Consider the following 27,186-nt stretch of genomic DNA (forward strand, 5'->3'; position numbering starts at 1 on the left):
ACAATATAGTTGAAATCGTGCCACAAAAATTATCACAACAAAATCACCACCTGTATCAAAACATAGCACCAACACCAACCACAGCCCCTACTGTCATAGATAGCCATGTTCATGACATAAAATTTTTCTTTCACAAAGAGTTGGAACAGTTCCTCAGTACTTTGTTCTATAGTGAATTTTAACCAACTTTTTTTTTTTTTTTTAAATTTTCTTTAAGTTCTGGGATACATGTGCAAACCATGCAGGTTCGTTACATACCAACTTTTAAAAAGAGAACTTCAACATCTTTTGTGGGAACAGAATTCAACCCGAAACAAGGAGCATTTCAGAAAAAGGACAAGAGAGAAGCAAGAACTAAGTCCATGCAATATTATTTACCATCTTATGGCCAAAGGTGCTATTGTGCCCGTTTTAAATAACGCAATAACATTAAGCAACTATTTTAATCAAATATTCAGAGAATGGGTTGTGCAAATGCTCTCATCCTTACAACGCCACTATGGGAAGTTAACATTCCCCATTTTTCAGAAATAGCTGAAACAGCCTCACTTACCATCCTCCTCCCATTGTTCACCGTGGTTTGTGCATATTTTAGGACATAGTTCCAACGTCTAGACATATTGGATTTCAAATCAAATTTCCTTAGTTTTATTAAGGTTTACCAGTACCTAACTTCATTGACATACAACCCAATGATCAGGGACAGAAAGGAAGACAGATGTCTTATGGCACTGCTAATGGGAGTTTCTATGTTTCTCTGAAACCCAGCTTCAGTAGAATTAAGCAAGAGGCAACGGTAGGAAAGTTGCTGTAAAATGCAGCTCTACTGTAGTTTTCCTCCTCTAACAAAATAGTTCTCTGAAACATTGAATTATAACCTACACACGTTTTCTCCAGTTCTGCAATTGCATCATTCTGATGGGAGGTAGCATAAGCTCCCTCTCCTCAGCCAAGAGCACCTTCGTCTACCATGTGATCCATCTACCCTAGAATCCATGTCACATTATCACCCAGTGCTGAGTCAGGTAGTTCCCACTTGACAGCCTTGAGCTCTGACTTAACTCTGAGTTTCCAGTTGGTATTTAGGATGTAACAGACTCCGAGTTACTCAAGTGCTTGAGGGTACAGAAGTGCAAAGCAAGGACACTCCTTGGCCCCAATTTTTGCTCTCCTCTCGCATGCAGGAAGAGATTTCCGTAATTACTATCCTGTGATTTTTTTTGTCTGAGAAGCACAGTCTTGCTCTGTTGCCCAGGCTGGAGGACAGTGGCATGATCTCGGCTCACTGCAACCTCAGCCTCCTGGGTTCAAGCGATTCTCCTGTCTCAGTCTCCCGAGTAGCTGGGATTACAGGCACATGCCACCACGCCCGGCTAAATTTTGTATTTGTTTTTTCAGTAGAGATGGGGTTTCGCCATGTTGGCCAGGCTGGTCTCAAACTCCTGACCTCAGGTGATCTGCCCACCTCAGCCTCCCAAAGTGCTGGGATTACTGGTGTGAGCCACCACGCCTGGCCTGTCCTGTGTTTTTTTATGTTCCTGTAGTTTTCCTAGTTTCCTTTCTCTTCCCCTCATCTGCCCCATGTCCAAGTCTACTCTTTCAAACTGAAGATGATTGTACTCTCACTCACCACCCCTGAAGTCTTTGTTCTGTCCTGGGCTGTGTGCATTCCTTTCATCAGAACGTCTTTCTCAGGATCTTTCCTCCAGGTGAGAGGAGTCTGACATTGGTCTGTGGAGGTTGCAGTGAGCCGAGATCGTGCCACTGCACTCCAGCTTGGGTGACAGAGGGCGACTCCATTTCAAAAAAAAGATTTCCTCCAGTATTCCTGGGTGGGATGGTTTGGAAGGGGAGAGAGAGAGCACTGCAGCAGGAGCTTTGGCAACACAGTTCCCACAAGCTTATCGTCAATTTTGTTTGTTCATTTTCAGTATTTTTATATTGCTTCCCTGCTATTTCCCTCCTTGGACTCTTCCCGCAAATCAACACTTTCTGCATTTATCTTTTGGAGCAAATTGACATGCTGTTTTTTGGTGGTTCTGGTAAGTCGTTTACATTCTATTCTTCCTGTAAAGGAATCTAGAGTTCAGATAAGGACTAAATAGCCTTAGGCAGGAGATGAGAGGCTAGATAGTTAGGTTTTCTTTGTCCAGAGCATTTAAATGACTTCAGTTTGGATCAGTCTGGGTGATGATAGGTCTGTCCAGATTTCCCGTAGCCAAATTGGAAGAGGTCCACTTAGCTTGTTTGAGCATAAGCACAGAGACAAGGAAGGGTAGAATTCTCTATGATCTGGAATAGGTTTGAGGCCCTTCAAACTATTCCCTAAAAAAACACTCCATGTGTGTGAATGTGTATGAGCATGTGTGAGTGGATATAAAAGTGTATGTGTGTGTGTATGTGTGTATTTGAGCACATACATGCTCAAGTCTGGGAATGCATCAATGTGAGCCTGTGGGTTGACATTGTGCTGTGTATTGTGTGTGTACCCACAGAGACAGGTGACCTGTGTCCCTAAACCATCACTGTGACCTTTTAAATGTCATATTTTAGATTCAGGCCAAGGTGGGTATAATCTCACGACATGACATAAATTGCTTAACTTTTCAGCCTACTCATCTATTCTCTAAATGGAAATAAACACAGTGACCTCATAGGGTTGCTATAAAGAGTAAATGAAATCATGTGCATAATGCAATCACTGTTACCACCCCCATAACACATACACGTACACACACACACACACACACACACACACGCACTACGTGGGGACACTTGCTTGTTTCCTTTCCCGTCTCCTCTCTCCTCCTGCCTTCTCCCTCCCTCCTTCTTCTTACCATTTATTCTATTGAAATTGCTATCCAGGACCTTTTCCTTGACCAGCAGCTTTCAACTGTAAGCCATGAGGTCTCCCTACCTTCATTCTGACACATTCACATAGTCTAAGAACATTGTAAAGCATTCTTTCTGAATACTTTCCTCTTGAATTTTTAGTTAAATGGTAGTCTCTTTCGTGCACCTATGAGTCACCCAGTGCCTTCTGATGGATCCCATAGATGTATTCTTTACCCCTTCAGCAACATCTTATATGTGAATGTGCAACCATCTCTTCGCTGTTTTACATTTGTTGATTTTAAGAATGGCCAGTCAAGAAAAGAACTGTTGATGTTTGTGTTCCAGCTGTGTCTGGGATAACTTCGGCTGTTTACAGCGTGGCCCGGAGCTTCTTGGCTGCCGCCCTGCTCCACGCGGTCTGCTTCAGTGCAGTGAAGGTAGGTGTGAGGACCATGGGCCCTCATCCTTCTCCTCGACTCATTGAATTAACTTATTTTTTTAAACAAATAAATGTTTTCTCCAAAATTACAGGAGAAATAGGATCTGTGCAAATCAGGGAGTGACTGTGTGGCTGAGCGAGGCCTCGGTAGTTAGAAGATGGGTCAGGATGCCTAGTTTGCCCTAATATGAAAGGCCCCCCCACCTCCTGGCCTGGCCTCCCCTCTGCAGACGTCTCTCTGCCAGGATTGGTTAGTGGCATTGGGAGGGGCTGCTGCTAAACATGGTGGTCAATGGAACCCGTGTGTCTGCCTTCACTTCCTGAAATACCGCTCAAAAGACAATAAAGGGATACAACTGCTTAAAGCTATATGGACAAGAGGACAGAAGAGGATATGACAGCCACAAAATGTTAGAATCTAGAAAACAGACAGACTATAGACTTACCCAGAAGGGGAAAATGCAAACCTAGCCTGGCTGCAAGGGAAGCCTAAGATGATGAGAAAGCAAGATAAACACTAACTTCAGGAAGACGCAAAGTTGCGTCAGGCAAGAAACGTATCTATTGTAGGTACCTAGCTCGGCTGTGAACCATATTTATGTAGTAATCTGAGTAATCATCATGTTATATCACTAATGGAAGAATGGGGGAGGTGAAGTGTGATGGAGGAGCTCCCAATCCTGTCTTCCATATTAGAAAGTCAGCAAATAACATCTAAATGGAAAAAAACAAATCAAGAAATAGCACAAGTATTTTATTTGAAAATATGGAGGTATATATGGAGAAGAAACAGCAGAACCATTGCCTTCAGGAAGCAGGAATTAGGGCAGGGGTTTGCGTAGGCCGGGACCACTACTGTTTGTTTTCAGTGTTGTAGAGCTGTGGAGTGGCCATTAAGTCTAAAAATAATAGCGTACATAATGTCCTCAGGGGCATCTTCAATCAGTAACAAATAAATTAATATTATACATATTTCTGGACTTATGGTTTAATAGTTTAAACCACAGGTACTCCTTTATAAAACAAAAATTAAATGTAAAGGAGTAAATAAAAATAATCGATGTTCCAAAGTGTTTTTAATCTAAATCACATGACATTTCTTAACTCACATTTTTAAAAGATTAACTTAAAGCTTATTAAACTGATCAGTGTCAGTGGCAGAAAGATAATTGTTTATTTCCCTTTGTGAAAGAACGAATTCAACATTTTTCTCTTTCAACATTGTACAGTAATCAATGGAGTAATTATTTATCTTGCTCCTTCTATTCCTACCATATAGGTATTTTCTTTCAGAAAAAAGGGGAAGGGCCTGGGAGGAAGGTTTCTCTATCTAATATACAAAGGTAATTTATGTGCTTGTAGTGGCCCTGTTTGTTACCACATTTATCCTATCATGTAGACCAACAATTATCTAATCAGTGTTTCTGGTATTCTTTCTTTTGACTTATGTTCCTTTATTCAATCATAGGATCCCAGGTATACTTCATTTAGGAAGAGTACTTGGATGGGTATTTTCTGAGTCCTTGTGCTTCTGAGAACATCTTTCCACTGTCTTTTGGTGAAATGGCTGCCTATACAACTCTAGGGTCACAAGTGTTTTTCTGCAGGCACCTTAGTATATTGCTCTGTTGTCTTCTAGAATTATTTGTTTGCTTGTTCATTAATTTTTAAAAGTCAGGTTTAAAACTCAGCTTTTAAAACTGTCCAGTTTGGTTAGTTTTAATAAATAAATAAATAAAGAATCCTACAATCAAGTTATGAGACCATTTTCACCAACTCAAAAAATTTTCTCGAATTCCTTGTAGTCAGTCTCTTCCCCTACCTCCAACCTCTGGCCACCATTCATCAGATATTCTGTCTTTGAAGCTTCTTTGGAATCAAATCTGTCAGGGCATGGTATATATACAATAAAATCCACTAATTTCAAGTGTACAGTTAGATGTATTTTGACAACTGTGTATAGACAAGTTACCACCATCACAATCATGATACAAACCATTCCCCCATCCAGAAATATTTTTTCGTGTTCACTTGCAGTCAATCCCCTCCCCACACAATGCTTTTATTTATCCGGAGTGAATACCTGAGTGAGCTTGCTAGATCACATGGTAAGTTTTTATTTAACTTTATAAGAAATCGCCAAACTGTTGTCCAGTTTCTGTACCATTTTTCATTTCCCTACCCTCACATAATCTTTGATTTCCAAGTGTTCCAGGTTCTTGCTAAGACTTAGTACTGTCAGTTTTTTTTTAAATCCATTCTCGTGTGAACCAGTATCTAATGGTAGTTATAATTTGCATTTCTCTAATAATGAATAGTGTTGAACATCTTTTTGTATGTTTGACATTTGTATAACTTCATTGATGAAAAATTTGCTCATCTTTTGTCCATTTAAAAATTATATGTATGTCATATTATTGAGACATAAAAGTTCTTTACATAATCTAGATACAAGTCCTTTATCAGATATATGCTGCACACATTTTTTTTTTCAGGCTGTGGCTTGTCTTCTCATTTTTTTAACAGCATATTTTGAAAAGCAGAAATTTTTAGTTACAATGAAGTCCAATTTATCTAATATTTATTTTATGGTTTATATTTTTGTATATCTTACCTAGAAAACATTTACCTAACACTAAGTCATAAATACTTTTGTACTAGAAATTTTATAGTTGTAGCTCTTATATTTAGATTTGAAATCTCTTTTGAGATGATTTTTGTGTATGATATGAAGTGAAGGTTGAGATTTACTAGTACCATTTGTTGAAAACACTAACCTTTCTCCATTGAATTACCATGGAAACTTTGGGACCAAAAATTAATCATTTCGCTGTTCTGTATGCCTTTTTTTATGTTAGTATTACACGGTTTTGATTACTGTAGCTATATAATACGCTTTGAAATCAGATGGTGTGTCTCCCAACTTTATTCTTCTTTTTCAAAATTGTTTTTGCTATTAAAGGTCATATTTCTTTAAAAGTAAGTTTTAGACTATGTTTGCCAATTCCTACCAAAATTTGCAAACATTTTCATTGGGGTTATGATGGATTTGTAGATCAATTTGGGGAGAACTGACATCTTAACAGTAACTTTTTGATCCATGGACATAGTATATTGTTTCATATACCACAATCTTTGTCTTTGTTACTTCCTCTCAGGTCAGGAATATTTGGTATCTTTCAACCTACAACTATTGCACCTTTTTGTGCATTATATGTTATTTTAAATGGCATTGTGTTTTATAATTTAAATTTTCAATTTTTAAGTAATACTAAATACAATTTATTTTGTAATATTTCAGCTTATATCTTGCAAGCTTGCTTAGCAGACATATTAATTCTGGTAGCTTTTTAGTAATTTCTTTGAGATTGTCTACTATAGATTGTCATGTCTGTCAATAAACACAGTTTTGTTTTCCTTTACAGCCTGTATGCCTTTGATTTCTTTGTCTTGCTTTATTGTGGTGGCTAGGACCTCCACAGCAATGTCGACTAAAAGTGCTGAAATCAGACATCTTTGCCTTGCTCCCAAGTTTAGGGGAAACGTCTTTCACCATTAAGTATGAAGTTAGCTATGGAAATTTTCCAGATGCCCTTTATTGGGCTGAGTCATTTCCCTTAGATTTCCAATTTGCTGAGAGTCGTCATCATAAATGATGTCAAATTTTGTCACTGTTTTTTTCTTCTGTTGAGAAGACAATATTGATTTTTTTTAAAGTGATTGATAGGAAGGATTACATAAATTGACTGTTCAGTGTAGAACCAACATTCCATTTAAAGGATGGGACCCATTTGGTTATGCCATATCGTCTTTTAAATCTGTTGCTCAAGTTTATTTACCAATATTTTGTTGAGAAATTTGATGTCTATGAAGTTTCTAGTTCTCTAATTTTTCTTTTTTTCTTTTTCTTTTTTTTTGAGATAGAATCTCACTCTGTCACCCAGGCTGGAGTGCAGTGGGGTGATCTTGGCTCACTGCAAGCTCTGCCTCCTGGGTGCATGCCATTCTCCTGCCTTAGCCTTCCGAGTAGCTGGGATTACAGGCACCCCACCACCACAGCTGGCTAATTTTTTGTATTTTTTATTAGAGATGGGGTGTCACCATGTTAGCCAGGATGATTTCAATCTCCTGACCTCGTGATCCGCCTGCCTTGGTCTCCCAAAGTGCTGGGATTACAGGCATGAGCCACTGGCCCTGGCCTAATTTTTCTTTTCTTGTAATGCTTTGTCTTGTTTTGATATTATGTAATGGCTTGATAAAATGAATTGGGAAGTGTTTCCTTTTATATTCTAAAAGAGCTCATATAAAATAGCTCATGTTCTTACTGAACTTTTTTATATAGTAATATTTGGTTTTGTTGATCTCTTAGATGGAATATGTGTTCTTTTATACTCTCATTAAGCAGTCAGTTATCTCATAAAGATATTTAAAAATCTTTAAAATTATGTTTCATTTACATTATTTTAAAAAATAATTTCTGCAATGTACATTTCTTTGTGTAGATTCATCTTTCTGCTTGCCATCATATTTCTTCTGTCTGAAGAACTTTAAGAAATCTCATGGTGCAGGTCTGCTAGTAATAAAACTTTCAGCCTTTGTCTGAAACATATCTCATTTTGCCTTCACTTTTGAAGAATATCTTCACTGTTACAGAATTCTACTTAAAAGCTTTTTTCCCCTAATACTTTCAACATGTTCTATTTTCTTTTGTCCTGTATGATTTCTGATAAAAAAAAATCTGCTGTTATTCCAATATTTGTTTCTCTGTTAGTAATGTTTTTCTCTGACTGCCTTTAAGATTTTCTCTTTGTCTTTGTTTTCAGCCATTTGACAATGCTGTTACTAAGTGTATGGCGTTTATTTTTTATTTTACTTAGGATTCTCTGAACTGTTTTGATTTGTGAGTTGTTTTGGAAAATCTCTAGCCATTCTCATTTCAAATATGTCTTCTGCCTTACTCTATTTTTCTTTTCTTCTTGGGTCTTCAATTACATACATGTTAGATCATTTAATATTGCCCCACATCATTTGTATGCTATAGTCTTTTTTCCACTCTTTTTTCCTTCTTTGCGTTTTAGTTTTAGTAATTTTACTGACCTATCTTGAAGTTCACCAATTCTTTCTCCTGCTGTGTCTAGTCCGATGATAAACTCACCAAAGAAGCAACATTTCTATTTGATGTCTGTAGATAGTTTCCATTTTTCTTTTGAAATTACCCATCTGCGCATGAATGATGTCCATCTCTGTCACTAGATTCTTTGACATATTAATCACAGTCATTTTAAAGTTGAGATTTTTGTAAATTATCTGGCTTTTTCTTGTTGTCAGGCTGTGAGCAGGACACTGTGGATTTCTACATCTGAATTGGAGGCATCACTTGTCAGTGTTTAGTTTTGAAGAGAAAAACAATAGGACTAAAATTTCTTTCTTGAATGTTTGTAGAATTCTTTCCTATAGTCTGAAATTTAAAAGAAGTTAGTGGACTATGATTAGGCGTGGTTCTCTTTCTTAAGTTTTCTGGAGCACCATGCCCATTTTCACTTTTCACATTGAAGACTCTATCTAGAGGAAAAGTTTCCCTCTTATGTTTTGATTAATGACATTGTCGATTCTGTTCACATAATATGATTTAATTTTTCACAGACTTTAACTTTTGGCTGTTTTTCGTGTCTCTCATTTCTTTTTCATCATTTTCCTCTCCTTATATTTTTCCTTTGAGTTCTGGTACAGTTCTAGAGTTTCTCATTTCAAGAATGATGAAACTAACAAATATTTATTGAGAAGTTATTGTGTACTAGGAATTATACTAGTTTATGTATATACTAGTTATAAAATATGATTTATAAAATATAAATTATCATTTAAAATAGTTTGATAATAAATTATAGTAACAAATAACATAAATGTTATATATTATTGAAACGTGTTAAAATAATATATAATTATATATAATATATAAGTATAAATAATAAATACAGATTAAAATGTATTTATTGTTACAGTAAGAACTCTTAACTTGAAATCTATCCTTTTAACTTTTTGTGTGCAATTCAGTATTGTTATCTACAGGCATAATGTTGTACAGCAGATCTCCAGAAATTTTTTTGCACTATTATATGTATTTTATATAATTTACTTCACATAGCATAACTGTGAGACAAGTACTATTGTTATCCTAATTTTACAATGATAAATTTTATTTTCTGCATTGTTTGTTATTTGGTCTACTACTAAATTGCAGTTTGAAATTTGGCATTCATATTATTCGACCTTCATAATTGGTTGCTTAGCTTTAAAGTTGAGACTTGAAATCAGATATTTTCCAAACATTTTTTCTTCTTGATGTAAATATGCTTTAGAAAGCTTCTGTAAGTGGTCCCTTTAAAGAGATTATCTCATTTTCAGAATGCTTTCTGTCATGTGTTTTTTTCTCATTTCGCAGTGAGAGTGTGTCTTTGGTCACCTAGTATCGTCTTTGTTAGTTCACAGACCTGTTTTGTGTTCGGCCTGTAGAATGTTTAAATTTTTTTTCCAGCCAACATTTAATATTAGGACAGTCAGTGTAAAAATACGATTCTCCTACTTCTCTTAAACAATGTGAAGATCTGGCAACACTGGGCTAACCTTCCCATTTGGTAACAACCTGCTGACACTGAATAGTAACTCACAGCTACCACAAGCTCACGGGTCTCATCGTGTCCTATATTCTTTTAGGCCTGACCCACATGTCACTTGGCTGCCCACGTTGATGTTAGACTTCATGACTTCTGTCTTAGAGTCAAGAAAGAATTGAACTAGTTTCTGTTAGGGAATTGTAAGACTCCTTGGCTAGATCTTTTCAGAAGTACCTCATATCTGAAACACAGGAAGAGAGGAAAATGAAACAAAGCATGTTTCAGTAATACACTGCTAGTTCAGAGATGATTTTCCCAGGGAAAATGTCTTATTGATGGAGTTTTGGGTAGTTATATCAGGAAGCTCATCACAGGCAATAGATATGAATGAAATGCCTGGGAAAGTAGTTATCTCTGTTTTACTCTCCTGGCCCTAACTTCTACATCCATGACCTGATTGAATAAATCCTGCCGCCTCTGCGACAGCAGGAGTTGCTGCAGACTGCCCATCCACAGATGTGCAAGGCCAAGTGATAAAATGTCTGTTAACCCCTTGGTCTATACTCACTGCCAGCCCTTCTGCCTCTCATTTAGGTGATGTTAGCAGAGGTCTTTTCCTATTTACTTCCTCAGTACACTGCTGCCTTTCAAATGGAGAGAGGAGTTGGAGTCAGACCGTACAATCTTCTTTCATTCTAGACCCATCTGTAATACAAGGTCTGGCATAAATTCCTCAGGGTCTATGACTTGTACACAAGTAACTTGCTCTGGTTCCCAGTGTGGGTTCAGGCTTTTCTCTTTTTGAATATTTTATTGGACACTTAATGAGCTCTAGGAAGAGCGAGATCTAGTTCCTGGTGTTCTTGATACCATTTGGACTGGGACCCCACCACACTTTACCCTTCTTGGCAACCCTGAATAGCAAACAGCATCTGATGTAAATAACATTATACTTGATTGATGGAAATGGAAACATGCAAGCTCTCTGTAACTGATGCAGAAGCTGAAAAGTTCGTATTCTGTGATAGTCAACACATATTTATTGTTCAGCAATGGCTCTGCCGGGTACTGTAGAGATATGGGAGGAGGAAAAGACAGTCCTTTCTCCTCAGGAACTTAACATGCATTTGACAAATGCTGAACACCCACAATTATCATCAGTTCAGATACTCTCAAAAGTAATGTGCATTCATAGATTGTTACACAACTTTTTCTTGCAAGATTCTTAAAGGGTTTTAGAAACTACTGAAGAATCTGGTATTCAAAAAATAGAGTATCTTGGGTTTTTACCTAGTTACTGGACAGATACAGTTATTCCCTTACCTCCCCAAATGTGGCTCCATTTTCATATCCGACATTGCTAATTGATCACAGCATTTTTTTCTAACTGAGGTCTGTAGTACCTCGGGCTGCCCAGGAAATATTACAGTCAGCCAGTGCCAACTGATCAGAGCCAGCCCGAGAGAGAAACTCTATTCTCTATCCTGGGCTGAGACTTTTATTTCTGTTTTCTATTCAGTTTATGGCTTGTTATAGGTGTAAGTAATTGTCGAATCAGAGTAAACAGATTCCATTTTAAAAGCACGTTGTTAACTCTGTGATGGAAAGAAACACTTCAAGGACTCTGGGGTTTACTTAGGTGTTGAAACAGGCTTTTGACCAATTGAGACTGGGGTACTTTGGGAAGGTTTATTTCATCTCAGGGAGGTATTGACTTCCCTTGCTCAGCATAGAACAAAGATCACTTGCAATAAATAGTATAGTCTGTTGTAATAAAAGAAAAACCTTAATGTTCTAACCATGTTTTGAAACACCTTTTGGTAAAAATAGAGCAATTTGAATTTCTCCCTTCTCATTTGTAAGTCCTGAGTTTTCTAATGGTCTCAGACTGACTCTCTGCTTTAAGATGCAGCACCTATTAAATGCTGTGAATTGAATGAATGTGGTTAGCAAATTGTCAAGAGGGTCCTCAGGAAACAAGAAAAGCTCACCCATCTTCAATCTAACTCCCACTTACCCAAAGCTGTGATTCTACTTCTTGTTTAACGATGCTTTTGTTTATACCTTTTATGCTTACTCTTTGCATTGCTGGAATTGATTTTTTTTTTCCTTTCATCTCTAGTGTGTCGTGATGGATTGATGGATCCTTGTGAACCATTTCAGCATGTCAGCTGCCTTCCTAGAGATACAGTTTTCCATATGGGTCATGCTCTATGTGTTTATTTCTTTAATTTTTATTATTATCACTTGGTAGAAGCAGATTCAGAGATCATGAGTTAATTTTGTCCTCTGGAATATTAATTAGGAAAAGATAATTTGATTCCTCTTTTAATTTCATATTCTCTTTGACTTGTCCAAGATGGTACCAAGTAACATATAAATGGACTCCCTCATTGACTTAAATAGTATTCAACAGTGATATACAGAAACAACCAGAATATTTGCTCCTTGGAGAAATAGTTCAGTAGTTAATTAACTGGGGTTTCTGTGTCTGGATAAACTATGATTTCTATTTTTTATTATCCTTTACAAAGAGATTCTTTTTTATTGATGGCAAGGGGATCCAGAGGTGGAAGCACATTATTATAATTTAATGTTTCCCACGTATCCTTAACAACTGCTTGCGGGAGAGTTTTTCCCATATTTCTTCTGGGTCCTACAGGATTACAGCCTAACATCGTGCTACTTTACAGGCACTCAGGATTTAAAATCTAATTATAAATGTAAAACAAACTCACAGTTCTAGATATTATTTAATGCTGAAGTGGACCTGAGATGCCTCCTAGTCCAGTTCCTTCATTTGATTATTTAAAATGAGAAAATGAACAGCCAAAGAGAGATTTAAGTAATTTACTCCGCATCACACACCCCAGATCCCAGATCTATATCTTTTCAGTCTTCCTTTTGTGGCATCCTCACTACCACACTTGAAGTGTAAATATGTTTGTCTAGTTGAAAGAACAATTCACAGCATATAAGATCGTTGTAGATCAACGGTTCTTTAATCTACAAAATAATTTCCCAAGCGTCTTCTCATTTACCCCTTACTATATCTCTATGTAATCAATAAGGAAGATATTAACATTCGTATTTTCCAGTGGTGAACCTGAAACACACAATACTCATTTGCCTAAGGGTACATGACTAATTCACATTGTTTTTTCCATTGTAAAATAGATTAGTAGTACCTACTGCCTGTGGATGTTGTAACAAGCAAAGCAAATCAAATCAATAATGTCTATAAAGTGCCTGGCTAAAGGTTCCAGTTAAGTCGTGTGGGAGGCTGAATTCTAAGATGGCCCCAAGACTCCTATCCCCTGGCATACATGCCTTGTACAATTTCCTCCCCTTGAGTGTGGGCAGGACCTGTGAAGGGGATGGGATGTCAGTCCTGTGATTAGGTTACATTATCTGGCAAACTTGAGATTTTGCAGATGTAGTTATGGTCCCTAAGCATGTAACTTTAACTTAAATTAAAATTTAACTTAAAAGGGTGATTGCCAGGCACAGTTGCTCACGCCTGTAATCCCAGTACTTTGGGAGGCTGAGGCGGGTGGATCATGAGGTCAGGAGTTCAAGACCAGCCTGACCAACGTGGTGAAACCCCGTTTCTACTAAAAATACAAAAATTAGCTGGGCGTGGTGTCATGCACCTGTAATCCCAGCTACTTGGGAGGCTGAGGCAGGAGAATCACTTGAACCCGGGAGGCAGAGAGGTTGCAGTGAGCCAAGATCGCACCACTACACTCCAGCCTGGGCGACAGAGCAAAACTCTGTCTCAAAAAAATGGGTCTGACCTAATCGGAAGAGCCTTTAAAAGGGACTCCAGAGGGCAGGGACAGAAAAAGCAGTAGAGACCCTCCCTTACTGGCCTGGAAGAAGTAAACAGCCAGGTTATTAACTGCTCATGGAAGTAGCAACATGGCAAAGATCTGGGGGCAGCCTCTAGGAGCTAGAACACGTCCCAGTAGACAACCATCCAGGAAACGGGGACTGCAATGCGACAGCCAGAGGGAACTGAGCTCTGCCCACCACCAATGAGTGTGGAAGAGGACCCTGAGTGTGAGATAAGATCAGAGGTCCAGCCATCACTGACATTTCAGTCTAGGAGACCCTGGGCAGAGGACACAGCCACACTCTGCTCAAGCACCCGACCTAGGAAACTGTATCATACATTTGTGTTATTTTAAACTGCTAAGTTTGTGGTAATTTGTTACATGGCAATAGAAAGCTAATACCAACGATAACTATTATTAGCATAAATAGTTGGTGGTTATGATGACTGTAACCACAGTGCTAATAATGCTAATAGTAGTAAATTTGAAAGTAAAACCTAAGTTTTAACTCACTTTTACTTATATCAGACTTCACATTTTATTTTATGGCTAGAATTGTATCATTTCTAGCTGCAAGAGACCGGGACTAATAAGTCTTTTGGCCGTCTGAACAAATTGCGAGGAAGTATCTACCGCTGAGGATGAAGGGGAGACCGATCTCAGCCAGCCAGCTCGTGCTTTCTGCCATGCTTCCGTTCCTCCTGGTCAGCGAAAAAGTAGAATTGACCCTCAAACCCAGTTACTGCTGGATTATTATGACCCTCAAACTTGACGGTGTCAGCTGACACTGATTTGGGGAAAAATTAGGAAGAATATTGATGGCTCAGAATAGATTTGCAATTGTTGAGTGAAGTAAAATTTGGACTTGGGGGTTTTGGTAGTAATCCCTGAGAGCATGCCAGGGTCAAATCCAGGAAATGTAGTGCCTGTTGGTGAGTGAGGGATACAGAGAGGAGAGGGTAGGTGGAAAACAGCATTCTAGGCCCAGAGTTTGAGCTGTCGTGACCCTAGTAGTGATGGAAGACAAAACTTGTTTCAGTGACACCAGCCAAAGTTTATCTTCTGTCTTCCAGAATCCAGAGGACAACATTGTCCTATTGATGTTCATCCAATCCTTGTTTTTTACTGTATGTAATCAATTCTATGTGAAAAATACAGATACCTACCACAATAACTAGTAAAGTAAAAGCCTCTGTTTCCTCATGTGTAAAATGGGCAATACTTTTACCTTCAGGGTGTTTTAAAAACTACGTGTGGTCGTGAACGTTAAGCAGCAAGTCAGGTTTTCACTGCCGAATGCATGGGGGCTGTTGCGGTGGTTCTTCTTGCTTGTACACACTTTTCATTGCTCCTTGAAGTCCCAGACTGTGGTTTATATGTGCTTCTTTTTATGTCCTATTAGTGTGTCACATAAAAGGTATGCTATAAAAAATCTTGGATTGAATAATTACAGATACCTTGCAAAAGGGCAATGAGAAGGAAAGTAAATGTTAATGTTTTCCCTGAAGTACACATATTTCTGTGTGTGTGTGTGTGTGTATGTGTGTGTGTGTGCATCTCTATATATTTATCCACGTAGATATAGATGGACTTGGATACATGGGACCCGTTATTCTGTCTTGCCGGGTGACAGTCTCATTTTTCTTCAGTACCTATCTCTAAAAGTGAAATACTGTCTTGATTCATAAACATACCATGTTTTTCACCAAAGTGAAAAAACAGGATGAAATAAGAAGAATCTACTCATAGCAGATAGTGAAGTCTGACTTGCCATTTGTGTTCACATAATTGTTCATTTATTTATGGGACACATATTGACCTATAATTTAGGGTCAGTGCGAGGCAGCGGGGAGCCCCTCCCGGGGTGCTCAAGGTCCACGAGGAATATGGAGAAGAGCTGCTACAGAGGGACACTCTAGGGGTTGGGGGATGCCAGAGCCTAGAAGGTGTCCATTGCACACTCACACGTGCTGGCCACATGACACTCCGCAGGCCATGTGTGAAGTAAGAAGAGAGAGCACAGTTCAAGGACTGGGTGACGCATCTTTCACTACTAAATTTTGGGAACTTTATGGGCCCAGCGCTCCTTTTACTTAAAGATGGGATTCATGTCAAAAATAGACCTAGAAATAGGACTTATACAGAGTCAAAATGGTACAATCTCGTTCTTATTTTAGGATGTATAAAATCCTCAATCTCAAAAATGCCCTTATGTTTAATGCGATAAAAAAATCAGTTTCTTTAAAAAGAAAGTATTTAAGCCTGATATGAAAGGCATAGCAAAGTGAGAATTTGGCCTGTTGATATTCACTTTATAACCAAACCCTCAGTTAGTCTGTCCCATAAATTCCAACATAAGAGGTGTCTAAAATTTCTAAGGAAAAAAATGCTGGAATTCAGACTGTGTTCACAGTGTGCTTTTGTACAAAGCTGAACTGCCCTATGCATTCTCATCAGATAATTCCCAAATGCATGTGACATCTGCCACAGAATTGTAGGACTATTAGACAGTTTTATTACTACCTCATAAAAATATTTCAAACCCTGTGGGAGTTTTACGAAACCAGCACTCATCAGTCCTTATCATTCCCAATTGTGAGACCCATGAGATGCGTCTCAGAGCAATTAGAGATGTTAATTTTGAGAGCAAACTGTCACATGATAAATGCTTCATTATCTGTAGGCAATAGACCATTTAAAACTTTATCTCTTTCCAAAATCTTTATATCTTTAGATATACATTTGTAAATTTTCAATCTTTATACAATTGATCCCTTCTTCCTCTGAGCCATTGCTCTACGTGTGTTTCAACAAGCACTGAAATAGGCAGGTAGCTCAATAGATTTCCAAACACTGTTGTGTGGATGGATGCATAAATGGATCAAACAGCCTATAATGCTGGGAACTTGTAAGTTACAGTGATTATTAAAACATCCTAACCTTTTTTTTTTTTAATGAAAAGTGGTGGGATGTCTACATATTTTTTACAGTTAGCTATATACACATTTAAGGTGGTAGGGTACATGGAGCACTGAATTCAGAGCTGTGGAGGCTGGTACTGGTCTTACCACCTTGGGCAAGTCTCTTTCTTCCTGTCTCCTTGCTTGATCAATAACTTGAAGTGAGACCATCTCAGTTATGAGGTTCCTTCCAACTCTAAAGTAATCTTTCTTGAAGATGGTGGGTTTCGAAAAATGGCACTCTGCACATGAAGGGATAACCCGTGATGTTGATAATCAAGTAATCTCTCTTGTCCTTGTTTCCTTGAGAAATCAACCTCCAATCTGAGGGGTGTGTGTGTGTGTGTGTGTGTGTGTGTGTGTATTTATGTATGTATACATCTGCATCAGTTGAAAAAGTGAACAGTTAACTTGGAGAATGAGAGTGTTTCCAGGAGAGACCCTCAGAAGATCCAGGTGGTTTGCTTTGTTACCATGTGTCAAAACTCAGGGAAGGTCAGGTTTTTTTCTGAGAAAAAGTTGTGTGGAAGTTTGAGGTTGGGCAAGAACACATGAAAATTGGCACCTGGAATATGGACTCCTTAACACCTTTTATCTTACCCTTTTCTTGGAAGAATAAGTGTGCCCCGCTGGCATCACTTTGCTTTTTATTGTTGAAGGACATACACATCTTTCTTCCTGCCACTGTGGCCACATTGCCATTTACTCCTGTTCATCAATTTACCCCGAAGCTATTGGTTATCCTTAAAAGAAATTATATGTAATGGAAGAATGAATACAGACTCCTACTAATACAGGACAGAAACCAGAAAGAGTGTAACAGCCGTCCTTGGTGTTTTTGTTGGAAATATTTGATTAAATATTGAAGTAGAGAGAAAATGAGAGGAGATTTAGGCAAGGAGTATTGAGGGAATAAAAGTAGGCAAACTCAATTATCAAAATATATTTAGAACCTGGACTTAATTTATTGTCAGCAAAGAACATCCATCATGGGTACCCTTTCTTTTCCAATTAATAGAAACCTAACACTGACATTCAACTTTTCTGGGGTTAAGACTGTTTTAAATCTCATTAAGAAAGTGTTGTCATCCCCTTTTTACAGAATAGGAAGCTAAACCACCCAGAAGTTAAGTGCCTTCCACAGAACAATTCATTTCAACGATGAGTGAGCCTGGAACCAACTTCTGCCAGCACTTGTTCCCTTGACCTTTTCTCTGATCCGTGTCATGAGAATTATTTATAGGGTCTTAGTTACTCATTCCTCATAGGAATTTCTTCCAGGGTATGCATACGTATGGGCTACATGTGAGAGAAAAGGTTGCACCTTCACAAAATCATGAATTAAGTACACAGCGCTGGTTAGTGCAGATGAATCAATGACAAGAAACAGAAGTTAGCAGGTTCTTCTCCTTTGGAACACGTTTTGTGTTTATTGTGTAATGGTCAAGTATGAAATGAAATAAGAGAAGCCCTAGGTGGATGGACAGAGCAGGGTGGAGTCGATGTGAGGATGGAAGAGCCAGCCCTATGCGCCCTGCTTGGCCCTTCCAGAAGCCCCTGCAGTGGAAGGACCATGTTCTGCATTTCTTGTGTGCAGGGATCCACTTAAATGCCATTCCCTTGACTCATGTGAGCCTCTGCTTCCTGCTCTGCAGCCCCTCGTGTGCTCTGTGAGCAGCTCATTGTCCCCTCATCTGTCATACTTGACTGCAGTTACCCATGTGTCTTTTCTTTCCAAGACTCTCTGTCCTGTTCACAGTTATGCTTCTGGGTACTCGGCACATTGTAGGAATGAATGAATGTTTGATGCGTGGACTCTTTTGAAAGCATAAAACTCAAGTTTCAGAGTAACTTTCCTGTTGCTGGGGGTACTGTTTGAAGGAATAATGAGAAGCACATTGTCAAGAGATTGCCTTTTCTCTGATAATCACATCACTTCCACAGCATTTCACTGCCTGATCGACATTTGATATAAGCTACTCAATTCCTTCATCTTCTTTTCTGCTGAAAATTCTTGTCCACGTGAGTCATTATGAAAGCCTAAACCTTGTAGTCATCCTCACAAGGATATGCCAGTGTGCTAACATTTGTGCCAGGTACCGGGGAAAGAAACATGCAAGGCTGCCCTTTGTTGGGGGGTCCAGTGTCTAATGGGAAGGCAGACAAGTAAACAGTGGGACTGAGTGAGAGGTGCCTAAGGTGTCGGGGGGACAGGCACACATATGAGATGCTGCTTCAGGGATGGTGATGCCAGTAGCATCTTGAAGGGGATTGTGCCATCAGGTTGCACCAGAATGTCTTTTCTAACATGGATAAAGTTGCCAGCTGCCTTTGAGTTTGAGCTAACAAGTCTTATTGCAGGTCGTCTTCATACCAAACATAATAAAAGAACATAGTAAAAGTGTTTGCACTATTAGTTCAGTGAAACATGCTGAAGATCTACTCTGTCCTTGTGACTTAGCAGATGTGTATGCACAACTCCTGTGGGCAGGTGCTCTCTGATGAGGGGCAGAGTCCAGCTATGCCCCTGAAAAACAAAGGAGATATCTTAAATGCTACCCTAGGGATGCTTAAAGATGATTTTGATGCACAGAGGAGGAGGATTCCGTTCTGCCTGGGAAGTCAGAGGAGGCAGCACTGAGCAGGTGGAACTTCTTATGCTGGGCACTGAAGCATGGGTAGGAGTTCACCAGGTAGAGGGGAATGGAATGGATGGAATGGAATGGAATGGAATGGAATGGAATGGAATGGAATGGAACAGAACGGAACGGAGTCAGGGCAGAAGAGCCCTCTGTGCAGATGGAACCATGTGGGCAAAGGCAGGAGGGCAGGGAACAATTTATCTCTCAGGTTTGCTGCTGTGTATATCCTAAATGTGAGGAAGGATGCTGAAAGGTGGGCTTATGCAGCTGCCTGTGGAGTAGATTTCATTTGGTAGGTAATGAGGAATCATTGAAAGGTACTGAGTAAAGGGCACAGACATGATCCGATTAGGGTTTTGGGGAGGAGAACCACTCTGTCACTATACAAAGGACAGCGTGGGATTTGTGGGGTGGGGTTGAGTGTGGACACTGAAGGGTGAGTCCCCATTAGGAAGCATTAATGGTAGTCCTGGAGCAAGACAGTGGAGGCCTTAACCAGACAGGATGCAATGGAAAGAAGAGGCAGATTAGAGTGGCATTGAAAAGGTATATTGATGGCACACAAGGATCAGGAGACTGTGAAGACGGTGGGAATGAAACAGCTCTCAGGTGTCCTTCATCAAGTGGGGGTGCCTTGACCCCTCCCATGTCAAAAACTTAAAACAAATCACCTGCGTTACAGAAACGCACCCTCACAACAACCATTGAGTAGGTATTGTTTTTCTTGTTAAAGAAGAGGAACTCAGTGGTCAGAGATGTCTAATAATTTAGCCAAGGTCACACAGCTCATGGTAGGACCTCCACTCATGGGAGGTACCCAGCTTGACAGAGACTACTGAGTCATTCACTGATGACCAGGAGTGAAATGTGGAGCTCAGACCTTCAAAAAGCTGGGATGGCACTGAAAGAAAAATGAGGGATAGTGTATGCCATAGACTGAATGTGTCCCTCAAAATTCGTGTTGAAACTTAATCCCCAATGTAATGGTATTGGAGGTGAGGGCTTTGTGAGGTAATTACAGGTATTGAGGGATTCTTCATGATCTGATTGATTCATGATTCATGATTCTGAATCATGAATCAATCAAATCATGATTCTTCAGAATCAGAAGAATATTGATCTGATTCTTCATGAATCAGATTAGTGTCCTTGTAAAAGAGGCCCTAGAGTGCTCTCTTGTATCTTGTACCATGTGAGAATACAACAAAAAGGCATCATTTAGGAATCAGGAAGCAGGGCCTCCTTAGACAGCAAACCTCCTTCCTGCACCTTGGGCTTTCAGCCCCCAGAACTGTGAGAAGTACATTTCTGTGGTTTATAAGCCACCTAGTCTATGATATTTTGTTATATCAGCCCAATCAGACTAAGAGAGTACAGTAGCTTTCAAGGCCAACTGGATCAAGGGGAAGAAGGACTTTTTTTATTTGTTAAAGATGTCCGCAACTGGCTGGGTGTGGTGGCTCACACCTGTAATCCCAACACTTTGCGAGGCAGAGGCAGGCAGAACACCTGAGGTCAGGAGTTCGAGACCAGCCCGACCAACATGGTGAAACCCCGTCTTTACTATAATAAAAAATTAGCTGGGTGTGGTGGTGTGCGCCTGTAATCCCAGCTACTAGGGAAGCTGAGGTGCTTGAACCCGGCAGGTAGGGGTTGCAGTCAGCCGAGATTGCATGACTGCACTCTAGCCTGGGTGATAGAGAGTGACCTTGTCTCAAAAAAAAAAAAAAAAAAAAAGTTGTCAACAACTTAAGCATTTTTATAGGTAGGGCAGAGGGGACCAATGAAAAGAGAGTAGGACATCCTAGTGTGAGAGGAGGGTTGGGCTCAGGAAGGAGGAAGTACACCTCTCCCTTCGACACTGGAAGGGAAGGCGTTGCTGATGAAACTCCAAAGAAAGAAGAGGTCCATGCAGAATGCCTCAAAACTGGGTTTGAGCTTTTCAGCAACATTGGTGGGAAATAATGAATGCAGACATGGTACCTTAGGGCGCTGGAAAAGGCACTGCACCCGACCCTCTGGGAAGCTGATCTGAAAGGCATGCAGGGCGTCCCGGTGTGGGGAGCTGTGTGGGGAGTGCATCTGGAGGCAGTGAGTCTTACTTCCTGACTTTGTAGCCATGCAGCTCAACACCCTCAGCGAGAGTCAGCTCCCTGCAATTTGCTTTCCAGGTACTGCTTTAGGGTGTTTAGACTTCCACAATGGGGAAGATAAAATAAATACATTTTAATTTCTAGGAAAATGAAGCATGCAAAAATAAAATCACTTGCTCTATCCACTGTATCATTTGCTTTTCCAGCCTATTTTAGCAGTTACAGAGGATAACTGCTAAGCACACTTGACTCATTCATTTGTAGATTTCATTGTAAGCACAATTAACCCATCCTTAAAAAAAATCTTGAGAGAAAAGTATTTAAGTTCGTGACTAAATTCAGCTTTCGGAAGGCATCAGTGATTCCACTGATGGTGACTGAGAAGGTTAAATATGTAGATGTTTTCTTCTTGGTGTGTGAGAGACATGTTTGTGTTGGTGGGAGCAGCAGGTGTGTATGGAAGGAGAGCCAGAGTCCCAGGCCACCACACTGCTTGGGGTGGTAACATGTATTTCCCATGTTCTGCTCTGCCAGGCTGAGTACAATGTGTTGATAACTGACATCTATGCTTCTATCAAATCAAACCTGAAGTGCCTGTCTCTTTTCATTTCAAATAACTTTGCTCTTTCCTCAGGTGACTATCTTTAATCTTTGTTAGAAATGCTTGTTCCCTGGTGCCACAAAGAAATAGCACTCAAACGTAAATTTAATTATCTCAGCAAGGCCATTTTTGCTTTCTGCAGAAAGGGTGCCCCACACAGATGGAACAATGGCAAGAGCACACTTGAACAAAGGAAAAGCAGACATATTTATCCCTTACACATTTGGGTCGTCCTTACTGCTGTGTCCAGCATCCATTGGCTGGAGTTGAACCTCACAGTCTTAAACTGGTACCCTATTTGCTAATAGCTTAACACTTTCCTAAATAGGTAAGTGCAAGGGAGAACAAAGAAGAAGAGGAAGTTGCTCACGAAAGGTTTAAGGAAGCAATAACATTTCCAAACAGGGAAGCGGCATAAGCTATGAGCTAAGACTTGCCTGGGCCTGTCCAGACATGCCTGAGTAAACCAAAGCAACTAACTGGGCTAAAGTATAAAAACTGATAGTTGATAGGAGGCTTTAGAGTAAGAAGCTATTATTCCTAGTGTGTATTATTTTATTTTTAAACCAAGATGAGCTTTGAAGAGGAACTTTTCTACTTTCTACAATCTTTATCAAGTTTTCAGTTCGTTAGTCTATTTAATCTCTTATGTCATTTTTACACTTCTTATGCCATTTAGACCATCAATTCATAAACACTGAGAAATGCAATTATTATAATTGTTATTAATTATATTGAATTCGGAGGAGTGACACATGTTTAATATTACATTCTATAAAAAATTATAAGCTTAATTTCAGGAAAGATTCAGTTTTATTCATATAAGTGTGTACTATTAGTCAAAAAGTCCCTTATCAAACTCAATGTTTATAAACCAATAGGTGAGTTTTTTTGTGTGCCCACCAGATGCTTATATGCCCACGGGCAGGAATGGTCACAGGAATAACTCGTCCATCCAGCTGGAACTTGGGGATGTTTCTAAATGTTTGATAGAGATCCTGCTATCCATGCAGCCGTGGAGGGACTTGGCTAACTGACATATTTTCTTTAGGAACCGTGGAGCACGCAGCACATCCCGGCCCTGTTTTCAGCCTTCTGTGGCCTCTTGGTCGCCCTTTCCTACCATCTGAGCCGGCAGAGCAGTGACCCATCTGTACTCATGTGAGTGGTCTATGCCTGCGCTCTCTCATCACTGAGCTGGGGGCATGGTTCTTGCAGCTTTGCGCTGCGACTGAGGTGGGGAGACAGCAATTCACTACCCATTGTGATTTGATTCTCATTATTAAACTAGCTGGTCACTCACTAGAGGAGGGGAGGAGAAATACAGGACTAGCCAGAAACTAATAACAATTAAAAGTGAACATCTAGCAAACATTTTAGCTTTGCTCTTTTGATTTTGGAGTAAAATGCACAGTGGCAGGAACAGAAGGCCGATAACACCCAAGCCCTGTTGTGACTCCCTTGGGTGAGTTGGATGAGAAGCTACCACCTCAACAATACCCTCTCTAGATCCATGAAGCTGCATCCCTGCCTTTAGTCTAGGCAGTTACCCTGGGGAGACTAAACCAGCACCTCTGAAAGGAAAGATTTTGTTTGATATTATTGTTTTGTTGTTGTTGTTGTTGTTGTTCTCAATCTGGCTAACGCCTTCGGGATTTAAAGTGAGATTTGCACCAAAGTGTTAACATGTATTTAATGTAATCCTTAGTAATGTGAAAGTGTACATTACAATCTTCCCTTTAATCATTATCTTTAAGTCTTTGGTAACGTGTACTCTGGCACTGGACATCTTTCATGTGATGCCACAGTGGGTTTCAGATATTGACAGTAGCATCTTATGTAATTTGTTTAAATTTATGAAAGATTTTAACTGAAGATAACCATAACTCTTTGAGGACCATAGACACCATAATTTTAGGCTATTAGGTTCAACAGTATGAAAGGCATGAAAAATGGGGGAAAGAAAAGTTAAACATGGTTCACACAATTTTTAGTGTCAATTGTATTAGTGCAATGTTCACTTTCTGCTGCTAATTGTGAAGATGAAGGCCTAGTGGGCTGGCAGAGATGGAGGACCTTCCCCGTGTCCCACTGCTGACAGCAGAGGGCAATGATACTGCTAAGGTACTTGACTGCTCTCATTAGGATGAAATTTACAAATCAAAACACTATCTTTATGATCACTTGAACATGTCCCTCTTTTTATTATAAATTTTTAAACGAAGAGAGCACTTGTTTTTGTCATGTGTGGGTGTGAGATCTAAGGTGAAGTTATTTACCAAAAACACTGTCCCAGGAACATCTTTGATAAAGTAAAAACCATGTGTGTTTCCACTTTCAGGTCCTTCATCCAATGCAGACTGTTGCCTAAATTTTTACATCAAAATCTGGAAGAGTCAGCTGCTGACCCTCTCCCCAAGAAGATGAAAGATTCAGTGGTGAGACATTTGCATTGTGTAACGTAGTATAGGAGGGCCTCACCTTTCAGCAGAGATCAATGGAGCTCTAGGCAGGTGGACAGGAGAAGGACTAGGACAGAAAGAGACACCTCGCTTGGTAACTGGCACACTGGGCTGTTGAGCTGCCTGCCAGGTGCAGCCCAGTTTGAAATGCTTGTTCCCCGGTGCCGTAAAGAAATAACACTTGAACATAAATTTAATCTACTCAGCAAGGCCATTTTTATAGTTTCTGCAGAAAGGGTACACTCGCCAGCAGTTTTGCCACGAGAGTACACCAAACAAAGGAGACAGGATCATTTATAACCCGATGTGTCCACCCTACTGCTGTGTCCGGTTTCCATTGGCTGGAACGGGACCGCATATTCTGTATTTGTCCCGACTGGCTAGCAACTTAGAACTTTTTAAAAGAGGCAAAGGCAGAGGAGAACAAAGGAAGGAGGTAGTAACTTGTGGAATGCTGAGAAAGGTAAAAACACCTCCAAATAAGGAAGAGGAACAGGCTATAACGTAATGCTTGCTTGGACCAGTATAAGCCTCCAGGGCAAATATTTAGGCTAAACTGTGGGAGCTAAGAACATAAAGTACATTGATTTCTTTATCACGGCTAGCAGATATTTAAGAATGTTAGCACAGGTCTTTGAATACATTTTGCTTCTAAGAGAAGTTACTATTTATTCCTAATTAAATGGGGAAGAAAGTCTTTGAAGAGGAACCTTTTTTTTTTACAAGCCCTTTAGAGCATCTTGATGGCGGCTGTTGTGCACACATGGTGCGGGCGCTTAGGTGGCCCTCAGGTGGCTGCAGTTTGTCAGGATAGTCACATGAATCACATTCAGTCAGTTTTGCTTATTGCTAGCACCAAATAGCAGGTGGGCTCTGCACAAATGAAAGCTTGTCGATAAACGTTTAGCCAACCTGCCCTCCTGATGTGGTCCACACACAGCTGTTGTCCACATCTCCCCTAAGCACCATGCTTAGTTCAGAGCACTCTTTCAAAGTTGATGTCTGCACAGCCATTGCTTGGGGCCCTTGAGCTTTAGACTTATGGCTGGGTCACAGAGAAGGGGGTAACCACACTGGGTTGAGCACAGGAGAAGAAAAGGAAGAAGGAGAGGAAGGAAGGAACAAGAGAATCCTACAGCTATAAAATAATGATGCCATTTCCTTGTTCACCAGGAAAAGGGCTCTGGACAGCTTCAAAAATTCTTTTAGCAGATATAGTTTCTTTGGTATCAACTTACAAACATTCATACTTTGAAAAGCAATGCTCATTAATTGTGTAAGCTCTCATACATCTGAGTATTGAGCTTGGAACCATCTAATGTCCTTGACTCACACTTTTCCTGGTTTTCTTAGGAATGACAGATAAAAGGAAAAGGGAATAGTCTGTTGATCCAGCCAGGACTGTGTCTCATTTGTCTTGATATCCACAGAGCCAGTGCCTGTTGTTACAGTGGGTGCTCAGTAGAGTTCATGGAATTTAGTTGAATTTAATTGCAGCCTGCCATTTCAAGACAATGTATGGGACTCACAGCCAACAGGATAGCCTTTAAAAAAATTCATACTCAGCTTTTGTGCCTTTGAGTGTGGTCACAATTCAAGCTAATGTATTAAGGCTTTTTTTTTTTTCCACCACAAGGGAATAAAAGGACAAATCACTTAATATGAGTAAGGGCGTAGTTCATGAATTTTAGGAGCAGAGATACATTTAAAAGCAGGTTAAAAGTCAAAGCAGCTGGGCCTGATGAGATAGCAGCTTAAAAAAAAGAGAAGTGTTTGACATAATCCTAGCATCCACAACCTGACCTCTAATATTTATACCAGGGGACTTACAGGGTGAAGGTCAAGCTGACATTCCTACAGCATTTTCTGTAAAAGCTATAGGGTGGTCCAGAGTCTACCCAAAACTCTCCTCGTGGATATCTGAGAAAAACTATGCCCTTCAGTCTTCCTTGATTTCATGACTAATGAAGGTGCATTTCTACTTTCTGATTTATTGCAGTTAAAAATAATGTAGGAATTACAAAGAAATTTGACCAGAAATTTGCCCAGCAGAGGTTGATAGTATTTCATTGGTATAATTAGATGTGATGGGCTAGGTGTTGCCTACCTTGGTTTTCATCCCCTTTGAAATGCTTTGTACAGTGTAGAACAATAACTTGTTAGGTGATTTAATAAGATGTTTGTGTTCATTTCCCTGAAAAGTCTCTGGCCTAATTATAATATTTTAATGGGAATATCACATTCAGCTTTTAGAGTTTGATATATAATGCCTTCTGTGACACCGTACAAGCGTAAAATCCCCCTCCTCATTGTCTCTGATTTTCTTTCTCTGTATCTCTCTCCACCTTTTATTTTCTCTGTCTCGCTCTCTTTTCTTAAATTTTAGTTTGTATGAGAACCCCTCAAGGAGCCTCATTAGATTTCAGTTTTGTAGCCCTCCCCCAACATTCTGATTCATCTGGCCTGTGAAAGGGTCTGAGGATCTTCATTTTAACAGGAATATTCACCCAGGTGATTCTGTTTAGGCGATCCACAGGTTGTACTTCAAGAAACATTGATCTAGAAACAGAGATATACCAATGGGCCTATACATTTGCATATGAGCAAGATAAGTTATGCACACAAAGTTTATCACCAAAATTCATTACTTAATAAAGATATAACTTTCTACTAGTGGTTTGCCTGGTTAGTCTTTCTCTATATG

At 39.6% G+C, this 27,186-nt stretch overlaps 1 protein-coding gene across 17 annotated transcripts in view; it reads left to right on the top strand.

Annotated features, from left to right (window-relative positions):
• Nucleotides 1-27,186, top strand: part of PCNX2 (pecanex 2) — a 309,218-nt gene that overhangs the window by 95,502 nt on the left and 186,530 nt on the right. For 15 of the 17 annotated variants that reach the window (XR_012414710.1, XM_015440348.4, XM_005539760.4 and 12 more), the window contains 4 exons: nt 1,932-2,042; nt 3,181-3,272; nt 23,072-23,181; nt 24,362-24,458. Coding sequence is in view for 16 of the 17 variants with exons in the window: in XM_015440348.4 (XP_015295834.3) it covers nt 1,932-2,042; nt 3,181-3,272; nt 23,072-23,181; nt 24,362-24,458 (410 nt within the window). In the remaining variant the exon portion in view is untranslated. The remainder of the gene's footprint in view (nt 1-1,931; nt 2,043-3,180; nt 3,273-23,071; nt 23,182-24,361; nt 24,459-27,186) is intronic. The other 2 variants (XM_045391633.2, XM_073995174.1) reach the window with 1 other exon arrangement.

This window comes from Macaca fascicularis, chromosome 1 (genome assembly GCF_037993035.2).
Source record: "Macaca fascicularis isolate 582-1 chromosome 1, T2T-MFA8v1.1".
Lineage (NCBI taxonomy): Eukaryota > Metazoa > Chordata > Mammalia > Primates > Cercopithecidae > Macaca > Macaca fascicularis.